Genomic DNA, 22,537 nt, shown 5'->3' on the forward strand with positions numbered 1-22,537 from the left:
ACAAGGGACAATCGCCTGGTATTTTTTCTGCAGTAGAAGCAGGTGGGAAGTTCCCAGTGAAGCAGAACTTGCCTCCTCTGGGCTACAAGGAGGATGAGGCCACCCTCTCCTCCAGGGTGCCCACCTAGGGTGTTGATGGGTGGAGTGTGGCCAGCCAGCTATGGCAGTGGGCAGTTCCACAGAAACCTCTCCTTTCAAAAAAGACAGTGTTAAACGTAGGTGCTAGGTGCCGTGCTGGTTGCCTCTGGAGCATGCAACCAAAATCTGCTCAGAATATGGATGAAAAGGCCCTTTCCTCCCCTTCCCCTCCTGTGGCTGCTTTTATCATGGTCTGTGCTGGTGGGGAGAAAAAATCATACCATACAGAGTGCCTGCCTGCCTGGTGGGTGGATGGGTGGAGACAGGCATATGAAGACATCCCAGGGAGCCCGAGAAGACCTGTCATCAAAGGGATACAGGTAAGTGTAATTAGTTGGTTCTTAGGATGGTAATTAGCATCCCCTGCTGCATAGACCAAAGCATGGTTGGTGGCTTTGGACCAAGATTGTTTTAAGACAAGCCCAATGTGGATTTAGAGTTGTAGGTTCAAAACATCCCTTTCCTATTTGACAAGTCAGACCAAAGACATACATTTCTCAAGTTCACAGATGTGGGGTCAGTCCTGGTTCATTGTAGGCCCCTCTGAGCATCACCCACTTGAAGAACTGGGCTCATCATTTGAACTATTTCCTGTCATTCACTGAACGAGGTATGATAGCCAGTACCCAACTGCCACTGCTCAGGCTCTTGCTCGCCAATAGAGCTTCCTGGTACTTCTCAGAGGAAGGAGGGTAGTGGGTGATAGCCCAGAAATAAGCCCATGCCTTTATGGTCAATATTTGACAAAGGAGGAAAACATACAATGGGGTAAAGACAGTATTCTAGCAATTTTCAACCGGTATGCCACAAGAATTATTTTTAAAATATGCAATACCTGACTATTCAGGGGCACTGACCTCTTCCCTTAGATTGTCAAATAAAAAAATGACAACAGCCAACACAATAGCCATCAGGTCTGAATACGCTGCCTTGAACCATAACATATAGCTCATATAATAGATTGCATCTTATTGGTCACACTGCTTAAGGTTGCGTCCAATTGGTTAATTCTTAGTACCAGAAATCATATATACAAGTATAGGCACTTGGTTTTTTACAAATTCACTTCGGAGATAAAAGGGTCCGTAATTTGGTAAATCTGTCAAAATTATATCTATATTTTTTGTCAGATCACCAATAAATATATTTTTTGCTATACCACAGAATTTTAGTAATTATGTCTGTCATGGGATGGAAAAGTTGAAAATCGCTTGTCTATTCAATAAGAGGTGTTGGGAAAATTGTACAGATATGTACAAAAAAATGAAACTAGACTGCCTTCTTACACTATATGCAAGAATAAACTCCAAATGGATTAAAGACTTAAATGTAAAACTTGAAACCATAAAACTAGAGAAAACATAGGCAGTAAAATATCTGACATTTCCATTAGCAATATTTTTTTCTGACATATCTCCTCTGCCACAGGAAACAAAAGGAAAAATAAACAAATTGGGACTACATCAAACTAAGAAGTTTTTGCATAGCAAAAGGGAACCATCAACAAAATGAAAAGACAATCCACTGAGTGGTAGAACATAGTCACCAATGATACATCTGATAAGGAATTAACATCCAAAATTTATAAGGAACTCATACAACTCAACCTTTTTTAAAAATTCAATTAAAAAATGGGCGGAGAACCCAAATAGACACTTCTCTAAAGAGGACATACAGATGGCCATAGGCATATGAAAAGATGCTCAACATCTTTTCAGAGAAATGCAAATTAAAAACCACAATAAGATATCACCTCACCCCTGTCAGAATGGCTATCATCAATAAGCAAGTGCTGGAGAGGATGTGGAGACAAGGGAACCCTAGTGCACTGTTGTGGGGAATGCAGACTGGTGTAGCCACTGTGGAAAGCAATATGGAGTTTCCTCAAAAAATTCAAAATGGAACTGCCTTATGACACAGTGATTCCATTTCTGGGCATGTATCCGAAGAAACCTGAGACACTCGGAAAGAATACATGCACCCCTATGTTCATTGCAGTACTTTTTACAAAGCCAAGCTTTGGAAGCAGCCCAAGTGCCCATCAGTAGATGAGTGGATTAAAAGGCAGTGGTACATTTACACAATGGAATATGACTCAGACAAAAAAATAAAAGAATGAAATCTTACCTTTTGTGACAGCATGGATGGACCTGGAGAGTATTCTGCTCAGGGAAATAAATCAGGCAGAGTAAATACCATATAATTTCACTCGTGGAGTCTAATGAACAAAATAAACCAACAAAAAACACTCATAGGTACAGAGAAGGACTGATGGCTGCCAGAGGCGAGGGGAGTTGGGGGACTGGGTAAAAGAGGTGAAGTGATGAAGAAGTACCAATTGGTAGCCACCAAACAGGCACAGGGATGTAAAGTACAGCATAGAGGATATAGTCAGTAACTGTACGGTGCCCGGTGGGTACTTGAACTATCAGGAGGACCACTTTGTAAAGTATAGGATTGTCTAGCCACCATGCTGTATACTGGAAACTACTATAAAATAATATTGAATGTAAACTGTAATGGGGGGTGGAAAGGTGGTAGCGGGTGGGACTTAACCTGGGCTCTCCTGATCCATGTTTTCCGGCTCCAGATACTAGTGGACAGGAGAGAGCTTTCCTCATCAGTGAAGGAAGAGTCTGTGCTGGCGGTTAGGGGCGTCTGTCATCCTTGCTGGTGGCAGCCACTTTAATTGCCATCGTGCTGTCCCTCCAGTTCCTGAACACGAGCCTTTCTGGAGCACCCCTGCGGCGGCCTGGCCCTGGCTCTCCTGCGGCACTGCCTCTGCTCCCACTGCAACCTCCTGGTCCTGCTTCCTGGAAGGGACAGGACAGCCCCAGTCAGGCACATTCACACATCAGTCTCAGCTCAGATGCCTCCAGACTGACCTGATGGTTCTTGGTTGGCCCAAGAGGCCCAGCAAGGGATAGGGGTGAGGGGAGACCCTCAGTTGGGAGGGAATGTCTTACTCTCCAAGCCCAGGGTTGGTAGCTGTCTCCCTACACTGTGCCCACAGGCCATGTCCCTGCAGTCCCGCAGCTTGGGCTGGCTGGCAGCCTTCCACCCACAGTCATGCATCACCTGGGAAGCTTCTGAAAAACTGGTTTCGGGGACCCTCGCCTGTATTTTTCAAAAGCTCCCCAGGTTACCTGAATGCGTGGTCAGGGCTGAGAGCAGGGCAGGAAGAGGAAGTCGGTGGTACCAGGGCAAAGGCAAGAAGATGTTCCTTTGCAGGGTCCTCTGCTCCTGGCTGGCTGGCAGACTAGGGACAAGTAGACGGTTCAAGTGGCCGGCCTTGACTCACCCAATGGTCACATGCACACACAGCACCGCCTCCACAGTCAGACTGTCCCAGCTTGATCACAGGACTTGGGTCAGAACTCCTTGCTCTAAAGGCTGCCCTGGGGGGGAGGCAAGAGCCGTTTCTGACCTGCTGAGAACACTGGCATTGTTAAGGACCTGGGGCCATGCACATCCTGAACATCACCTGAAGGCTGGGGCTAGAAACTCACTTGTCTTTCCACTTGAGCCCATCTCGAACTTTCAGTTCTGTTGAGGAAAAAGTATAAGTCACATCAGGTTATCGCATCAAACCAGCTCATGGAACAAAATGAGGCCATGCTTCCTCCACATTTCAGTTACACAGTCCAGCCCTGACTCAGTCTGAGGACCCTCCTCACTGGGTCTTCTCTGATAACCTCTAGAGCACTCATGCCCAGATGTCAGTCGAGTTTTGTTCACTGCCTGGAAACCCACAGCCACCCCTTGCTGGCCACCTCTCCCAATTCCATCCACAGTTGTGTCCCAAGCGAGCCACTGCCTGAGTCTGCACCCACCCTGGGGGTCAGCTGAATGGCCTCAGGTTCCACACCTGTGTGATCTAGCTCCCAGGGTGCCCTCTCACCAGATACCTGATGACTCCCAGCTCCATTCAGCCTCTATCTGGGAATTTCTAAAATGCCGGATTTCTGCCGCGTAGAAGCCGAGCATGAGCAGTGCAGGAGAAACTTCTGAGTGCGTCCATCCAAGCTCACAGCCGGCCTTGCCCACAGAGTGAATCCACAGATGTGAAGTGTTTTTAGCTTTTTTTTTTTCCTGACTCCCCCACAAAATAAAAGTCAGCAGATGTGAAATGTATTTAAATTTTTATTTAGGAACAATTGAAAGATTTGAAGTACCATTTCGGCCCATTTCAAATTGTACAAGCAGTTTTTCCCTGTTGCCTTCTCTTATCCACATCCACAGATACAAAATCTAGGAAATGTGCAATTTGCATCTTAGAAATAGCAGCATCCCTACAGGGACCTTGTGAGCCTGGAGACGGCCCAGTGCCAGCCTCGCCTCGGCACAGCCATGGTCCAAAGGCAAGTCACAATCTCTGTTAAAAACATTCCCCTGTGGCAGAATCCCGTTCCACCCAGGCCTAAAGGACAAAGCGACAAAGCGCCCCTCTCCGTTTGCGCTCTCACAGTGGCCACCGCAGGCCGTGGGACCCCTCCTACATGGTTTGGTAACGTTTTAATCTGCCTCCGGACAAACAGAAACAGGGCAGCTGCCTCTTAGCACCAAGGTGATCACTTCTTCAGCCATCTCTGGGAGACAAGAAGCGAACCAAAAGCAAACTGGTCAACAGTCATCCCCTCCTCACTTCTCAGCAGCCCTCTGGAACAAAGGGTTTGTACAGAGTCCAGAATCTACCCGACAGTAGAAAACCTGGAATCAGGACCTTGAGGAAGGAATCTGCAGGCCTTTGGCAAACTCCCTGAGTTCCACAAAGACTGTGCGCAGTGAACTTTCAATGAACAATGGCTGGCAGGAGAGGGGAAGGTTGGCGTATTTTCTCTTTTTAAACTATGGCCCAGTCTGGCCCTCCTGACGCAGGTGCTCACCTCTCCCCTGGCACTGGCCGGCTTCACTGCGCAGGGCCGACCCTGCTGGCTCCCTACTGGGGGCAGGGCGGGGGCAGGCTCCCCTCCTGGCTCTGGGAAACCTGGGGCTCCCGTAAACTGCAAGAATGAGACAGCTGTATGGGCAGGAGCCAGGGGCAAGTGACATTCTCTCTCTTTAAACACAAATTGCAGGATTAACATGTACCCTGTGGGGAAGACGGAGCACTTGCAGCTTTTTATGTTCAGTGACTGAACAGCCTGTGTCATCCCAGAGAGTTCACTGCAGCCCCAGCTACACTGAGTACTTTTAAACCCTCCACTCGTCATGGAAAGGAGTTATAAAGCATTAGCAAAGAGAAGCTACTAACACACTCAAGTGCTCACGTGTGCACACACGCCACCAGAGCCATCTCCTGAAGGAAGAGGCACTAAAATAGGTAAACACTCCCTCTCAGGAAGCCCGGCTTACCAGCCGCCCCTAGTGGACAGCAGGAGAGAGGGGAGGACCACAGCCCCATCCTAGGGCCTGCCCCTGTGCTCACCTCCCTCCGCTGGGCCTGGCTCAGGCCTGAGCAGCAGCAAGGACCAGGTCCTGAGGGCTGTGTGAGCCTTGGGGCGGCAACAAGGCAGGAACTATATGTTCTTTGTGGATCCTTGCAGTCCTGCAAACTAAAAGATCTCATTTTTAAACTCCAGGTTGCAGGTGCTTGCCCTGTCCATATGGTAACCAGGGCCTACCTCATCCATCCCAGACTTTGGGTCTCTACTCCTGCTCCAGATTTGGGGGCAGGTAGAATGCTTGGTTCCTGTGGGATCCAGACTGTCATGTCTCCAGTCTGATGAAGGACTAGGGCCCCACTCAAAGGAGAGGCCAGGTTTGCAGGCAGGTCACAGAACAGCCAGTCTTGACAAGTGAGCTCAGGACTAAAGAACCAGAGAAGCAGACTCTCTGGGACTAAATGCTCTGTGTCTGTGCTCCTCTCAGCTACGTGCAGATGCTGGGTCAACCCAGAGAGAACTGGGGTGAGCCCCCGGTTCCAGTGTGACCGGCACTGGGGACACATAGATTCCAGCAGAAATGAATTCGAACTGTAAGCCTCTGGACTTGCAGCTGAGCTGGGGAGCAAGCCAAGCAGCACCCACGAGAGCCACCTGCATCCAGTCACTCGGCCCAAATCCAAACCCACCACTTTTTTGCAAGGTCGCCCGCAGTCTCCTCAGCCCTGGTGCCCCAGGGCTCAGCATCATAAATGGGCCAGAGAAGCCAGCAGGGCGGGCACCTCAGACAAGCCTCGCTCAGGGAGGGGACTATGCAGAGAAGGCTGGGCCTCCACACTCCCTTTCTCAGGTGCTGGAGCTTTGCTGAGGAAGGTGCTCCCCAAGGCTGGGCAGGAGGCTAGGCGGCCTGTGCTAGCGACAGGCAGCGGAGGAAGCCGAATCAGAGGTCCCTGCAGAGGGAGGGCTCCAGGCTGGAGTGAGGAGAACTGAACCCTACTCACCTCCTGGCCCAGGCTGGCTGCTGGCTGTGCAGACCTTGCATATCTAGAGGATTTTTTTTCTCCAACACAACTGAGCCTTGCAAAGCAGTGGGATACATAAAGATTTAAATTTCACACAAAAGGTGAGTCAAATGATAACCTGCCCCAGGAGAAGTCTGAGCAAGGAAAAGGGGGAATACTTGAGGAAAAGCCCAAACTCCAGGTTTGGTTTTATTTAAGTTTTTCTTCTTGGCTTGTTCTCCTCTCCCACAGAGGGCCTTTATCCACTTGGGTGTGGTGTCTGAACTGACAAGCTGCTCCAATCCCCAATTTTGGTCCGAGAAGAGAAAGGAAGACGAGGCAATAGGGCCCAAAGAGGGCAGCACAAGCAGGAAGCCATGGGAGAGGATGTGCAGAGCAAGGCGAGGCCCAACCAGAAAGGGCAGTGCACCTGCACGGAAGGCAGCCTGGCACAGATGTCCGAGTCAGAGGAGGAGACACAGGACCACTGACCGAGCCACATCTCAGCCTGGAGGACACACTGAAACTCCCTGGGGGGACAGCCTCCCATGGCCAGCTGGGCCACGGCCATTAGTACACGTGGGAGCCTATAAGGCACCACCCAGCCCTCTGCTGAGCCCCCACCTTTTGTTTCTGAAGAGCAGGGTGCGAGGCCTCCGGTCGAGGCGCTTTGGTCCACCTCAACAGCTGCAGGTCACTCGGCCAAGAAAGGAGCCCTAAGCCCCAGAGTCTGCCGAAGCCCAGTGCTGGCCACCACCCCACTCGGCATTCTAGTTCAGGAACCCGCGACTCCTGGAGAAGGAACCTCCTCCCAAACCAAATGCTCCTCAAGACTCAAACAAGTAATCAAAATATGCAAACTATATGTACCATAAATCCAGATTTCCTGTATCAGGTGATGGTCTGGCTTCACCTCTTAAAACCGGATATACAACCTCACTGTAAAAATTATAATAAACCAAACATGGATAAGACATGGGCAACTAGAAAGAGTGAAATACTTGACTGCCTCTGACGAGTCCAAGTGCATGCAGAGGACCAGGGAAAGATCAGTCACCTTACAAAACAGGCTCTTCCTCTCAAGAGACTAACCCCACCCCACCTTCAGCTCTGCAGCCCACAGACTGCCTTCTGCCGTAGCGGCATCACAGAAGCTCCCCCTTCAGTCGTGTGCAAAACCACCAAGATCTGTCTTGTGGCAGGGCCACGTGCCCCCGGCACTGGGGTATAGTCCTGATTTCTGGGCTATTTCTCTGTGCCCAGTTGGCTATGTTTACGGTTCTGCACCAAAGCCTTGGGTACCTGAAATATCCTTTTAGGCACCTGCTTGATGTCCCGTCTCTCTCCCCATCATGTTTGATCTTTTATTCTTTCAAGCGTGAGGCCCACACCCCACTAACCACTCCGGCCCAAGAGCACTGGAGGGAGGCGCTCTGCTCACTCTGGCCCCTAACCTGGGCAGTCTTGTTATTCCTTGTGTGGCCCTGGTGGGTGGACAGGGCCAACAATGTGAGGAAAACATGCCAATTTTTCCACCTCTTAAAGGTGAGTTGGTGCTGAGGTTGGGTTGCTCTCTCTGTCTTGCATGAACTTGTCCATCTATGTACTTTATTTTTTCTGTCTTGCTATTTGGATTGTAAATGAAATGTGAATACAAATAACCAAGAATATCCTCTCTACAGACACACCCCTTTGGCCGGTGTGACAACGTTCCGGGGGTGATGCCGGCAGGGTGTGTTTCAGACACTTGGAGATGGCTTCGTGCTGGGCCGCCCACTGCACCCCATGTACCAGCATTCCATCCAACACAGGCTACTTCTCCCAACACCCATGTGCCACCAAGTTCCTCAAGTGTACATGTCAGATGTCCATTTCACGAGCAAAGCATCAAATGAGTATTTATACTGTATATGTGTATACATAAATTAACCTGCATGTACATAAACACTAAAGGAAAAATTCCAGGCATCTGTTCTCTGAAGGAAGGCAATAACTCGTCATTCTTGGCAATTCTGTAAAGAGAGCTTTAGAGCTAAATAGCTTCACCCTCCAAAATGGAAAGTGTACAAAAAACAATAGGCTGCAAAGCTTGCCAAATACTCACAAGCCACCTGTTTGAAACACATAAGGGGTGGTACCTATTGGGACAGAGAGGGCAGAAGAAGACACTTCCAAAGAACAAGGTCTAAGGACTTCTGATTTGCAAGGCAAGCCCTCTCCTGGAAGGCCAGTGAAGAGCCTGCCTGGTCCAGTTCCTGGGGAGGGGTGGGGGGGAGGAAGGACCATGCCTAACCCAGCACCAGTATTTCTTGCCCAAAGCCCCTGCCCTCTCTCCGGGGTCTCCTCGTGCTGCTTGCCCAGCCTGGACCAGGAGGGCGTGCCCAGGAGGTCCCAGTGCTTTGGGAAGCAGGTGGTGTCCAGGTGAGCAGTGCTGCAGTGACCCTTCTTTTGCCTGCCGCACTCTGTAGTGGCTGCTCTTAAAGCAGCCAGTCCTGGGGAGACAGAGTTTACCATTCAATACAGCGTTGTAAGCAAGTTTCCCAATGCTTCAAAGGCATCTGTTCCTGTGATTTTTTTCAATAATAATATAAAAAAGAACACGATGGTTAGGCTAATGTAGACAGAGATCTTGTTTCCAAGTCTGCAGATATAAATATAGACCTTTAACACCATAAACCCTGCAAGGACCTGTGCAGTGATGCCCAGCACCCCTGGGCGAGTGCCCAGCACACCAGCCAGGCCCTTGGCATGGGGGCCAGGAGGACTCTGGGTGTTCTGCCAGGAACCCCCACATGCAGGTCATTGTGCCAAAGGCCACCCCAGTTCTGATAATCCCATCCGTCCTCTCACCCCGGGCAGGTGTGGGTCTCCCCTCCCAGAGCGCAGGGGGCTGTGCAGTGAGAGAGGTCGAGGGCTCTGAACACAGGCGGTGGCCATGCACTGTCGCTTTGTCCCCACTGCTGGTTCTGTTTTCAATTTCCTCTCTCTCTAGGCATGTCTAGATTTTTTTTTTAATGCGGACATATAGTCAGTACATTAGGCTTAATAGCAAATATTTCTTTAGTTGATCTGGAAACTAAAAAGTAACGGTCCATGATTCAAACTTCCATGAACAAAGCAGAATTACTACAACAGCTTAAGAGAGTGGTAATCACATAACCAGTCATTTCTTAAATGCAGTAACGGCAGGTCCTGCACTGATTATCCTGCCAGGCATGCGAGCCGGCAGGAGATTCTACTGGTCTCCACCTAAGGTAGCAGAGAGCACCTCAAAGGTGCTGCCTTCCTTGAGGAACACAAAGGGGCCCGGGCTCCAGATGTGGTCTGAGTGTGCGATCACCCCTGCCTGACCTGGAAGGTGAGGGAACATGTGGCCCCAGCGATGTCCAGAGAGCAGACACAGGACATTTTCAGAGATGATGCAAAAGACAATGTACTGCTTTGCTAACAAAGTTTCTATGTAATAATAAGTGTTTATAATCCGATGTTTCATTAAATGTGTATAGGCGGACTTGTGTTAAAAATTGGATTCTGTGTCTATGACTATGAAATCTGAACTACTTTATCCACTGAAAGGCAAAGGACAGGTCCTACATTGTGGAAGAACTGACGGAAACTCTGCTCTCCCTCTTGCTTGGTGATGGCTGGCCGGAGGTGACAGGAGGGATCTGGGCTGTCTGTGAGGTTCCAGAAGCTCTGTGCGCCCAGAGGCCGGGTATGGGAATGGATGTGTCAGCAGAGAGTTGGGTGGGGCCCTTCCACGTGGCAGGCAGCATCCCCGACTGGCCAGTCCTTCACAGTAATCGGTTCAATTCAGTCTGTTTCTGAGGAGAAAGCACATGCCTGTCACCTCCATGTCAGCTGCCACGTGTGTAGCCCCCAAGGGCGGCATCACTGGCTTTGGTGACTTCTTAATTCCATAAGCAACGCCTTCCTGCTAGCCACTCCCTCCTCTGCAGCCTGAGGGCATGTGAAGAAGGCCTGTGGGGTTAAGGACAGGATGCTGGCTAAATCTGGCAGGGACCACTGCCCAATCCCAGGCCTAGGAGCTGGTGCAGGAGATGTCTTCTCTAGGCCCACCAATGTATCCCCTCGGCCGGCTCCCCAGGCCGCCGCCTCGTCCTGCCTGCTCCCTTCGGGCTCTCCAGAACATACTCTTCTAATGTAACAGCAGCTGGGTCTAATCTCTGACATGCATTTTACTGATGTCTTCATCTCTAACTTCCAACCCCACAGTCCAAGTCCGTGGGTTGTTCAGAGAGGTCCGTCATCCCTGCTGCTTTCAGAAGCAGCCTGCCTTAAGGCTGCTGACAAGGCCGGGAGAAGCCAGGGGCAGACAGACAGCCCTTCCTGCACCTGGTACCTGCCTTGGATAGAAGAGGACGATGCCACAGGTGCAGGGTCACCCCCGCCGCTCCTGCTCTGTCCCACCCAGGACACCAGCACTTCACTTTCTGGTGGAGTTAATAGCTGAGGGGAGCAAATGCTTGCAATTCAAACGCATTCATCCCAATTCCAGGTTAGCTTTCTTCAAAAGTGTGGTGAAATATACATAACAGAAATCCTATCACTTTAAGTGGCATTAAGTACAGTTACACTGTTGTGTAACCACCACCCTATTTCCAGCTGCCCAAGAATATAATTTAGTAAAACTTTAATTTAAAAAAGCAAAAGAAATAGCTTGCTCTAGTTCTCTGCTATCTATGCTGTTTTGTTGGTGAAGCCAAAGCCCAGGTGGGCATTCCCCAGGGGCAAGCCCAGTGCGGGAGATGAGGCCAAGGCAACCAGTCCTGTGAAGCTAGACCTGTCCTTGATGCCCACAACGCTCCCTGGGAGGCCCTCCCTCACAGTGAGGGGCCTCTATGAGGAGACGGAGGGGAGGAGAGGCCTTGGAAAATCAACACCCCATACTGACAGCCAGTGTGACTTGTCTGTAGCTTCAAGAAACCTGTCTTAGCCCTAGCTGGTTTGGCTCAGTGGACAGAGTGCCGGCCTGCGGACTGAAGGGTCCTGGGTTCAATTCTGATCAAGGGCACATGCTGTGTAACTTTAAAAATTACTTAACTTCTCACCTGGCCAACATGCTCAGTGGTTGAGCATCAACCTATGAACCAGGAGGTCGAGGTTCGATTCCCAATCAGGGTACAGGCCCAGGTTGTGGGCTTGATCCTCAGTAAGGGGTGTGCAGGAAGCAGCCAATCAATGATTCTCTCTCATCATTGATGTTTCTCTCTCTCCCTCCCTCTCCCTTCCTCTCTGAAATCAATAAAACCTGTCTTAAATAAAATACTCTTGCAGAGTTTCCTGTCAAATACTAATACCATGACCCAGCATTTGATTCCATATACATCTAAGAGGGAAGATGAGTTTCCATTACTTCCACATCAGGAAGAACAATTAAAGAGAAAATTATAGGATTTTCATTATTAAAAAACTTCACCATGTATCTAAAGATAATTAAAGACTTTCTTTAGCTAAGAAATGACTAGAAAAGTTTGGACCTTTGTAGGTTCACTATGTTCCTGCCCCTGCACAAGTTTTTAAGAAACATAAAATGAAATAAACAACTCTCAACCCTTTATCATCTTATGTTCTGAAGATGTCTGCTGCCAGTTACCCCGAAGCAGCTGGGCAACCTTTGAAATAGCAGATGCTCCCATGCAGTAAATCCAGTGCCCACCCATGGGTGCCCCCTCCCCATACCCACGGAGGACAGCCATGACTGCTATGGGCTCCTTACCCAGCTGACGACCAGCCTGGGGACTCGGTATGTCACAGGGCTCTGAGCTGGCCTCAGGGGCACTGGGCTCCCACGACTCACTGTTTTCAGACACCTCTGAATAGGTATCGCCCAGCCCTTTGTGCACTGCTGCAGGGTCACCAGGGCCCTGGTCCTCGCTGCCTGTGTCTGCCACTGCCCGGGTCTCCTCGCCCATTTTCTCAGCAAACCACTGCTTGACCTGCTGGGAGCTCATCTGGGTCTTGTCGCAGAGGCTCTGCAGGTCCTCCTCATACAGCATCTTGTGTGTCACGTAATAGTCTTGCAGCAGCTCCCGGTTGCCAGGGGTGATGACCAGTAACCCTGGTGGGAAGTTGCCCCGCTTGTAGTCTTCGTACCACTTGAGCTGGCCGTTCTTCAGAGCGTACCTGCTGTCGCCGAACCAACGCACCACCTCTGGCCGTGGCAGGCCTGTCTGGGCCATGATGGAGTCGTAGTCCTGGGTGCTCGGCCACTGCGTCTGCACAAAGAGCTGGCGCAGCAGGTGCCGCTGCTGTGCTGTCTTTTTGCAGCTCACCTTGCCAGGTGGCTGCAGGGCCAGCTTGTTTGACCCATCGTCTTCAGGGTCACAGGCGCCCAGCCCGGGTAGCTCGCTCTTGCCATTGGCTTCAGTGACCCGCAGGTTCTTCAGGTTGATCTTGATGGGGCTGACTTTGCGTTCAGCCAAGGTGTGGCTGCTGGGCACTTCTGGGGAGCCATTCTCCCCAGGGACCCTCAGGTCACCGGCCGCCTCCTCTGCTCCCCCCTCATCCTCAGCGGCCTCCTCCTCCTCCTGACAGGCACTCCCATCGGCCTTGGTGGTCCCCTCGGTGGTCACCTTTTTCCGTCTCTCAGAAAACCAGCTGTCGATCTCTCTTCGGGTCATTTTGGTTTCAGTCCTCAGGCGGTCCAGTTCCTCGTCGAGAGGAAGGGGGTTTTGTGCAAAACTGCTCTCCAGGGCTCGGAGTTGCTCAGGGGCTCGCTCCTTGTATTTGGTTGGTGTGAAGTCAGGGGTCTGGTGCCAGGACTGTCGTTTGGCAGAAGGGTGGGCGGCCAGGGTGACTGCTGTTGGGATGCAGGTCACATCAGGGGCCTTGGACACTGGGGGGAAGGGCACCTCTGGCACAGAGTCAATGATGATGGAGCTGGGATCCCCGGGCATCATGACCCGGGAGCCCTTCAGATTCCGGCAGTGGTACCTCCGGTCACTGAACCATTTCCTCACCTCCCTGGTACTTAGGCCGGTCACTTTGGTCAGATGCTCAACTTCACTCTGTCCCGGGAACTGGTTCCGACAGAAGCTGCCTTTCAGAGCTGACAGCTGTTCATGAGATTTCTTATTTTTGTAGATGCTGGCATCAAGGAAGGCTTGGGAAGTGATGCTCGGGCATGCTGTGAGCAATGACTGGGCTGCATTGACCACCTTCACTGCTGATGTCGTGTTTGAACACACAGTGTTAATGGGCGCAACAGTTGGCTGCTTGGGGATAGATGTTACTGCTAGAGGGAGAGATGAACTCGGTGCCTGCAACCCATTGGCCATCAGTGGCTGAGTGACCAGAAGTCCCCCTGCTGTGCCCTCCGGCTGTCCCACAACATGACCTGGGAGGGCAGCCTGGATGAGATGCTGGACGTTGCCAGCATTGGCAACCAGAGGAGTATTCAGAACGGTGATTGTGGGCTGAGGGACAGACTGAATGACTGTATTGAACATCTTTTTCCGGGCGTCCTCGATCTCTTCGGGGGACCAACTGATCCCTTGTTTCAGCCTTTGGGCTGTGAACCAGATCTTGAGCTGTTCTTCTGGATACTTGGTAACCACAGTCAAATAGCAGAGCTCAGCTTTGGTTGGGTAGGGGAACTTGTGGAAAGAGTTCTTCAAGAAGCTGTTGGAGTCCATGGCCGCATTGTATGTTGGAATGCTGCTCAAGGGGATCATCACTTTGGGAAGGGACTTGGAGGTGGGCAGTGGCTGGTGGGTGTGGTGCTGGGCATGTGCTGGGGGCTGCTGCTGGAGAGAGAGAAACTGTGCTATACCAGCTGGCAGAACTGGCACTGTCCCCAGCAGGGGCCCATTGGTCGTATGGGGAGGCTTGGCGGGGTTGGTGGGTGCCTGGCTGACTGGAACCGCCCCATTGACAAAGGAGTGGTCCTCTTCTTTTGCCTCTGTTTCCCCAGCTGGTGGGTTTGGTAAGGTCTCACCAACAGGTTGACTGGGGGCGTTTTCCTTGAGCGTATGAATTTTTTTGGCTTCAGCTTTGCCTTTCATTATCTTCATGATTGGAGTTTTGGTGATGATGATTTCGGCTTGTCCATCGGTCCCGTCAGTGCTGGGCTCGCCCAGCGGGTCAGGAGTGCTGGTGCTCTCAGGGACGCTCTGCTCCACGACCACATGATTGTCTGGCTTGGCCACATTCCACAGAAAGCTGGCTTCCCCCGAGTGGCACTTGGCATTGTGCAGAGAAAGCCCCTCAGGAGTTTTTGCCAGAAAACTGCACTCAGTGCATACAAAGGTCGGGTCTTTATTAAAGTCTGTGTGCTTGGAGTTCATGTGTCCCACAAACTGGGCTATGTCCTGGGATCTGAAATCACAGTATTTACAGGAATACAAATAGCCATCCAAAGTGCTCTGATGGCCGTTGGCCAGCGCAGCGCTGTCGGTATTGCTGGAGGCCTGGGCGACCTCGCTGCTGGTGGCAGGCGCTTCTGGGGGCAGGTCCGGTGGGGGTCCTTCGGGCAGAGCCTCGGCGGGCTGGGCCTCTGCACTGGCTTCCTGCAGCACCACGGTCTTCACGGGAATCATGCATGGGGTGGTGGATTTCCGCTTGCTGGCCATGGCGACAACCGCTCCGGGTGATGGCTTGGGGACAGCTTGTCCTGTCAAGGCCTCACAGTACAAGTTCCAGCTGCTGCATGAGGGCCAGAGAGTTTCCAAAGGCAGCTTTTTCAGTTGTTTGCAGAAAGCAAGTTTTCCCTATTAAACCTGAGGAGGAATAAAAAAAAAAATGATTAAGATCTCTGAAGCTCTGTCTGTTTCTCAGATGCCCAGACACACTCCACTGCTTGACTTCTATCACTCCTGCCACTGGGGGAAGCCAGCGGGAAGTTCAGCAGCAGCTTGGATGTCAACTTGGAGTCAGGAGCCCCCCAAAGGCTAACAAAATGGTGCCCTGAAGAATGACCTGGGGATGTTCCCATCCCACTTGATAGACTTCAGACATGTGTTTCTGTTTTGTATTTCCCTCTGCATCCATGCATTAAGTAACTCAGATTCAAAAACAAAAATGACAACAATTAAATAATCCTCTTTTGAACCTCCAAATTCATTCTGACCACGTCTGAGTGAGAACAAAAGATCCCAGTGTAGTTCTTGTTTAAATGTTTGGGCCAACCAGGGTTTTTCTTTTCATAGCCTTCCCACATATGAGAACAAGATGACGCCTCTGCCTCGCCCAAGCCAGGCCAAGGCCAAGTCAGCTGGAGGGGGGTGTTGGAGCCGGGCCTCTCTCTGTGCCCTGTCCCTGCCTGCTGCCCTATCAAACACACTCCAGGCAACAGAAGAGGGATCACCTCACAATTACTGGCTCTACCCGAGACCACTGCCACTGGTGAAGCCAAAGGCCATAGGGTCAGGGGATCCACAGACCCAGTCTGTGGCCCCGCCAGCTGCACATTCTCTTTCTGGGTGCAGCAATTTAAAGTGTGGCCTCACCTAGAGTGCACAAACTACACATGACATTGTATTGTGCTTGTTTCATTTTTATTTCTTTCAATGCCTACCTTAAAAATACAAACTCTTAAATCTTTGATCCATTTGAAATTTATTTCAAAAGCTGGGGTGATTGATTTGTTTACATGTAAAGTAATTATTATAATAACTCTTTCTTTTTAAATCCTCCACTGAGGACATGCTTTTATTGATTTTAGAGAGAGAAGAATAAAGAAGGAAAGAGAGAGAAACATCGATGTGAGAGTGAAACATCAATTAGTTGTCTGAGAAAGTGTTTTTGTGATTTCTATCATTAACATAATCCTATCTAATAATAGACAAACATGGTAATTGACCATACCTTCGCTACGCCTCCCATTGGCTAATCAGTGTGATATGCAAATTAACCGCCAACAAAGGTGGCGGCTAATTTGCATACTGCAGGCAGGGCAGGACAGCGCCATCCCGCCTGCCCTGCCATCATCTGGGCCTGCTATCTGTGACCCAGGGTGGCAGGCGTCCGTGTGCGACCCGACCCAGGGCGGCCAGGCGGTGCAGCAGCGATCGGCCGGCCCGCCCAGGCGTTCCGTGTGTGACCCGCCCGGGGCGGTGCCCCAACCCCCGGATCGGCCCTGCCGTGTGCAAGACCCGGGGAGGCGGGGCAGGCACCGAGGGATCGGGCCTGCCATCTGCCACCCGGGGAGTGGGCCTAAACCAGCAGGTGGTTATCTCCCGAGGGGTCCCAGACTGTGAGAGGGCACAAGTGGGGCTGAGGGACACCCCCCACCCCCCTCCCCTGCCAGTGCACAAATTTTTGTACACCGAGCCTCTAGTATCACTATAATCATCATTATCTTTCTTTCAGCAAATGATAATGCTAGCAATGATTAAAATAATAATAATTTTAATACCAAAAGCATGTTATCATCAGTGTTTGGATTTGATATAAAAGTGTAAAGAAACTTAAAATATCTCTATTTATATTCTTAGTGAATAAACACAACAAACTATTTTTCTGTTTGTAAGTCTAATGCTATGATCATAATAAAAAATAATTACTATTAAAAAATAGTTAGTGTGAGATAAGGATAAACATACACCCAGGATCTAATCACTGGTCACCATTTCCCCACCAATTTGAAATATCATGCACAAATTTTTTTATACTTAATTTTTAATTGTAAGGATAAAATATCAGTATTAAATGAAATTTAAGAAAATAAAACCACATATAATTTTGTATATCCTTCCATCTAGTGCAAATATTTCACACATTTAAAAACAATTTTTTAAAATTCTCATCCGAGGATATTTTTCCATTGATCTTCAGAGAGAGTGGAAGGGAAGGGAAGAGACAGAAACACCGATTGGTTGCTTCCTGCATGGGCCCTGACCAGGGCCAGGGATCAAGCCCGCAACCGAGGTATGTGTCCTTGACTGGAATTGAACCCAGGACCCTTCAATCCACCGGCCAAGGCTCTATCCACTGAGCCAAACTAGCTAGGGCTCACATATATATTTTTTAAAATATATTTTTATTGAATTTTTTTTTTTTTTTACAGAGAGGAAGGGAGAGGGATAGTTAGAAACATCGATGAGAGAGAAACATCAATCAGCTGCCTCCTGCACACCTCCTACTGGGGATGTGCCCACAAACAAGGTACATGCCCTTGACCGGAATCGAACCTGGGACCCTTCAGTCTGCAGGCCGACACTCTATCCACTGAGCCAAACCGGTTAGGGCTGCCCTGTTTGTTGTTGTTGTTGCTGTTTTCTTAGCAGTTTTATAAGCTTCAAGTCTTATGTTTAGGTCAGTGATTTTCAAATGGTGTGCCATGGCACACTGGTGTGCAGTACTTGACTATTTAATCAGGGGCACTGATCTCTTTTCCTTAGATTGCCAAATTTAAAAAAATGCCAACACAACAATAGTCAACTGGTGTGAATGAGTCAATATAATGCCTATTTTTTGTGAGGCGGAAAATATATTTTTTGTTAGTGCCACATAGTTTTAGTAATTAGTTTACACATGCCATGAGATGAAAAAGGTTGAAAATCACTGGTTTAGGTCTTTGAGTTAATTTTTGTATATGGTGTAAGGTAATGGTCCAACCTCATTCTTTTGTATGTGGATATCCAGTTTTCCAGCACCATTTATTGAAGCTACTGTCGTTTCTCCTTTGTGTAGCCTTGGCAGCCTGCTGAAGATCATTTGACTATATATGAAAGAGTTCATTAGACTCAATGTATTGGTTGAAGTGAGTCTATGGATATCTTTTATACCAGTGTCATACAGTTTTTTACCAGGTGTACCGGTTAATAATCGGATTTTGTAATCAAAGAAAACACGATAATTTCAAGAGAAACATCAAAAGTGCTTTATTCAAAGTAATGTCCATCGCTAGCTACACATTTCCCCCATCTTTCAGGTAATTTGTGGATACCGTCCCAATAGAACTTTTCTTGTTTTGAGGCAGACCATTCAGAGACCCAATTTTCCACTTCTTCATTCATTTCGAAGTGCTGCTCAGAAAGTGCATGTGCCATTGATTGGAACGTAATCTGAAGGAGCAAGGTCTGGTGAAATCTGCGGGTGGGTTAATACTTCCCAGGCAAGATCTTTTAACATGTCTTTAACTGGTTTTGAAGTGTGTGATGGTGCGTTATCATGAAGCAAAATTACTTTGCCATGTCTTCTGGCACATTCTGGTCATTTCACGATCAAAGCGTGGTTCAAATTGATTATTTGTTGTCAGTAGCGATTAGTATTAATGGATTCACCTGGTTTTAGGAGCTCATAATATACCACAATGCAGAGTATTGTCTTCTTTCCAAAGCGATTTGGCCTTGCAGTCGATGTTGATGGTTGACCTGGATCAACCCATGATTTTGTGCATTTGTGATTCTCAAAATAAATCCACTTTTCATCGCCAGTCACAATTCGATACAAAAAAGACTTTCTTTGGTGCCATTGAAGCAACATTTTACTGATGACTTTACGGTTTTCCATTTGTCTTTTGTTCAGTTGATGTGGCACCCATTTTCCTTCCTTTAAAATCTTTCCCAGTGCTTGTAAATGATCAGAAATTGTTTGCTGAGCAATGTTTAATCTTTCTGCAAGTTGTTTTTGAGTTTGACAAGCATCTTCATCCAATAATGCTTGTAATTGTTGGTCTTCAAATTTTTGCAGTTGACCTGGACGTTCTTTGTCTTTCACATCGAAATCATCACTTTTAAAGCATTTAAACCAGCATTCCCAAGTATCTTGAGATGCAGCATGTTCACCATAAGCTTCCCAAAGTATATGATAACTTTTTCTTCAAAATAAAGTAATGAATTAAAACTTCCCACAAATGCCCTTTTTTGGGGGCATGAAATTCGACATTTTTAAGTGTAAAAATATCTATGATATTAACACCTTCACAAAATTTGACATATGACGTTTTGAAGCTTGCTGTCAATACAACAAAATAGCATCCATATCAAATCGCATATATATCAACATATGTGTAACTCCATCTATTGAAAAAATATGCATTAACCGGTACACCTGGTAAAAAAAAATATTTTTATTGATTTCAGAGAAGAAGGGAGTGGGAGAGATGGAAACATCAATGATGAGAGAGAATCACTGATTGGTTGCCACTGGGACTCAAGCCCGCAACCAGGGCATGTGCCCTGACTTGGAATTGAACCATGACCTCCTGGTTCATAGAGCGACACTCAACCAATGAGCCACGCCGGCCAGGTGTGTATCATACAGTTTTGATCACTGTACCTTTGTAATACAGGGTTGGCAAAAGTAGGTTTACAGTTGTGAGTATAGGAAACAGTTATTTATTGTATTATATTCCATAAGAACTGTAAACCCACTTTTACCCACCCTTGTATATTTTGAAATCAGGATGTGAGGTCCCCAGCTTTATTTTTCTTTCAGAAGATTTTTTTCTTTTCTTTTCAGGGTCCTTTGAGATTCCACATGAATTTTAGGATTTTTTTTTCTACTTCTGCAAAAAGAAATGCCAATGGGATTTTGATAGGGATTACATTGAATCTGTAGATAGCTTTGAATAATATGGACATCTTAACAATACTAAGTTTTCCAATTCATGAACATGAGATGTCTATTTGTGTCTTCTTTAAATTTTCAGCACTGTTTTGTAGTTTTTTTCATACAAGTCTTTTGACTCCTTGATTAAATTTATCCTTAAATATTTTATTCTTTTTGATGCTATTGTAAATGAGATCATTTTCCTTTTTGGATTTTTCACTGTTAACATGTAGAAAAAAAAATATTTTTGTGTGTTGATTTTGTGTCCTGCAATGTTATTGAATTCTTTTTTCTTACAGTTTTTTTTTTTTTTTGGTGTGGAATTTTTAGGGTCTTCTACATATATGATCAGTTCATCTTGTGAACAGAAATAATTTTCTTTCTTTTTTATAGTTGATTTACTTTGCAATTATGTAAGCATATAAATGTACTAGAGGCCCAATGCACGAAATTCATGCAAGGGGCTTGGGTCCGGAAGTTCGTCTGGAAGTTCGTCCAGAAGTTTGTCCGGAAGAACATCCGGAAGGTCATTCTGCTATCCAGTCTTATTAGCATATTACGCTTTTATTATTATAGATTATTTTTAAAAATATATATATTTTATTGGTTTTTTTACAGAGAGGAAGGGAGAGGGATAGAGAGTTAGAAACATCGATGAGAGCAAAACATTGATCAGCTGCTTCCTGCACACCCCCAACTGGGGATGTGCCCGCAACCAAGGTACATGCCCTTGACCAGAATCGAACCTGGGACCCTTCAGTCCACAGACCAACGCTCAATCCACTGAGCCAAACCGGTTAGGGCTAGATTCCTTTTTAAACATCCCTGAAGATGAATGAAAGTTAAAATGGTTGATCATAGATCAGCAGCAAAATGCAAATTGACAATCCAAATTATAAATAAAATTCTGTTTAGGATATTTAACTGATTCTCCAAGTATAATAATTAAGCTTAAAGGAAACAAATTTGTAGGCTTTTCTTTTAAACAAATGGAGATATTTCTCCTTTGATTCTTTAAGCTTTAATTAAAAACATTTCCCTCTGGCAGGAGTTTGTCAATTCCTTTCATTGTCATGGTATCATGATTACAGGATCAAAAATGCTTAATTTACTTGCCATTCCCCACCTCATGTTATTCCCTACCCCTACTCAACATATAATTTTAATATTTTTAATAATAAAATACTATTTAGAAATTAAAATCTAATTGACCATTTGCAATAATTGTTTTTCCTATACTGTCTTAATAAATGTTTAAATCCAAACAAGTTTTCTTTACAACACGTTGATAATCACCAAGTTATATGTGAAAAATCTGGTAACTCTGACCTTTTTTCAAGTGTTTAAAAAACACACCAAACTGCCTGTTAGACCGCTAAGTGAAATCCTAAAGAAGACAATGAATGATGCCTTTAACTCTGTTCTAAACAGAGCTAAGTGCACAAATTACCAACATCTTCCTCCAGCAGCTAGAGACACACAAAGCCAGGTGCAGCTACCACCACAGTTCTTCCCCTTTCTTCTTCTTTAATAATTGCTCTCCTAAGACTTCCAGTAGTATGTTGAATAGAAGTGGTGAAAATAGGCATCCTTGCCTTGTTCCTGATCATAGAGGAAAAGCTTTCAGTTTTTCACAATTAGGCATATTAGCTGTGGGTTTTTCCTATATGGCCTTCATTATATTTTGATAATACCTTATATTCCTAGTTTGTTGAGTGTTCTCATCATGAAAGAATGTTTAATTTTATCAAGTGCTCTTTCTGCATCAATTGAGACAATCATATGGTTTTTGTCCTTCATTCTGCTAATCTGCTGTTTTATATTACATTGATTGATTTTCATTTGTTGAATCATCCTTGCATTCCAGGGATAATTTCACTTGGTCATGATATATAATCCTTTTAATGTGTTGTTGAATTCAATTTGCTAGTATTTTGTTGAGCATTTTTTTTCTCTATATTTTATTGATTTTTTACAGAGAGGAAGGGAGAGAGATAGAGAGTTAGAAACATCGATGAGAGAGAAACATCAATCAGCTGCCTCCTGCACACCTCCTACTGGGGACGTGCCCGCAACCCAGGTACATACCCTTGACCGGAATCGAACCTGGGACCTTTCAGTCCGCAGGCCGACGCTCTATCCACTGAGCCAAACCGGTTCTGGCTGTTGAGCATTTTTTGTATCAATTTTCATGAGGGATATTTGGTCTATAGTTTTCTTTTCTTATAGTATCTTTGTCTCGTTTTGGTATTAGGATAATGCTGACCTCATAAAATAAATTTGAAAGTGTTCTTCCTTTTTAAATTTTGGAAGCATTTGAGAAGATTTGGTGTTAATTCTTTAAATGTTTGTTAGAAATTTCCAGTGAAGCCATCAGGTCCTGAGTTTTTCTTTGTTGGGAGATTTTTTTTATTATTGATTCAATCACTTTACTATTTACATGTCTGGTCAGATTTTTATTTCTTCATGATTCAGTCTTGGTAGGTTGTATGTTTC

The 22,537-nt window shown here is 47.0% G+C and overlaps 1 protein-coding gene across 3 annotated transcripts in view; it reads right to left on the minus strand.

Moving 5' to 3' along the window:
- Positions 1 to 4,268: 4,268 nt before the first annotated feature.
- The window catches only part of ZHX3 (zinc fingers and homeoboxes 3), a 123,093-nt gene continuing 104,824 nt past the window's right edge, over positions 4,269 to 22,537 (minus strand). The window contains exons 3-4 of one of the 3 annotated variants that reach the window (XM_023750883.1): positions 12,484 to 15,264; positions 4,269 to 10,347 (exon numbers count right to left, since the gene is read on the minus strand). In XM_023750883.1, the coding sequence (XP_023606651.1) occupies positions 10,318 to 10,347; positions 12,484 to 15,117 (2,664 nt within the window). In that variant the 5' untranslated portion in view covers positions 15,118 to 15,264 and the 3' untranslated portion in view covers positions 4,269 to 10,317. The other 2 variants (XM_006085182.3, XM_014452596.2) reach the window with 2 other exon arrangements.

The sequence above is a fragment of the Myotis lucifugus genome, unplaced genomic scaffold (assembly GCF_000147115.1).
Source record: "Myotis lucifugus unplaced genomic scaffold, Myoluc2.0 scaffold_16, whole genome shotgun sequence".
In the NCBI taxonomy this organism is placed as follows: Eukaryota; Metazoa; Chordata; class Mammalia; order Chiroptera; family Vespertilionidae; genus Myotis; species Myotis lucifugus.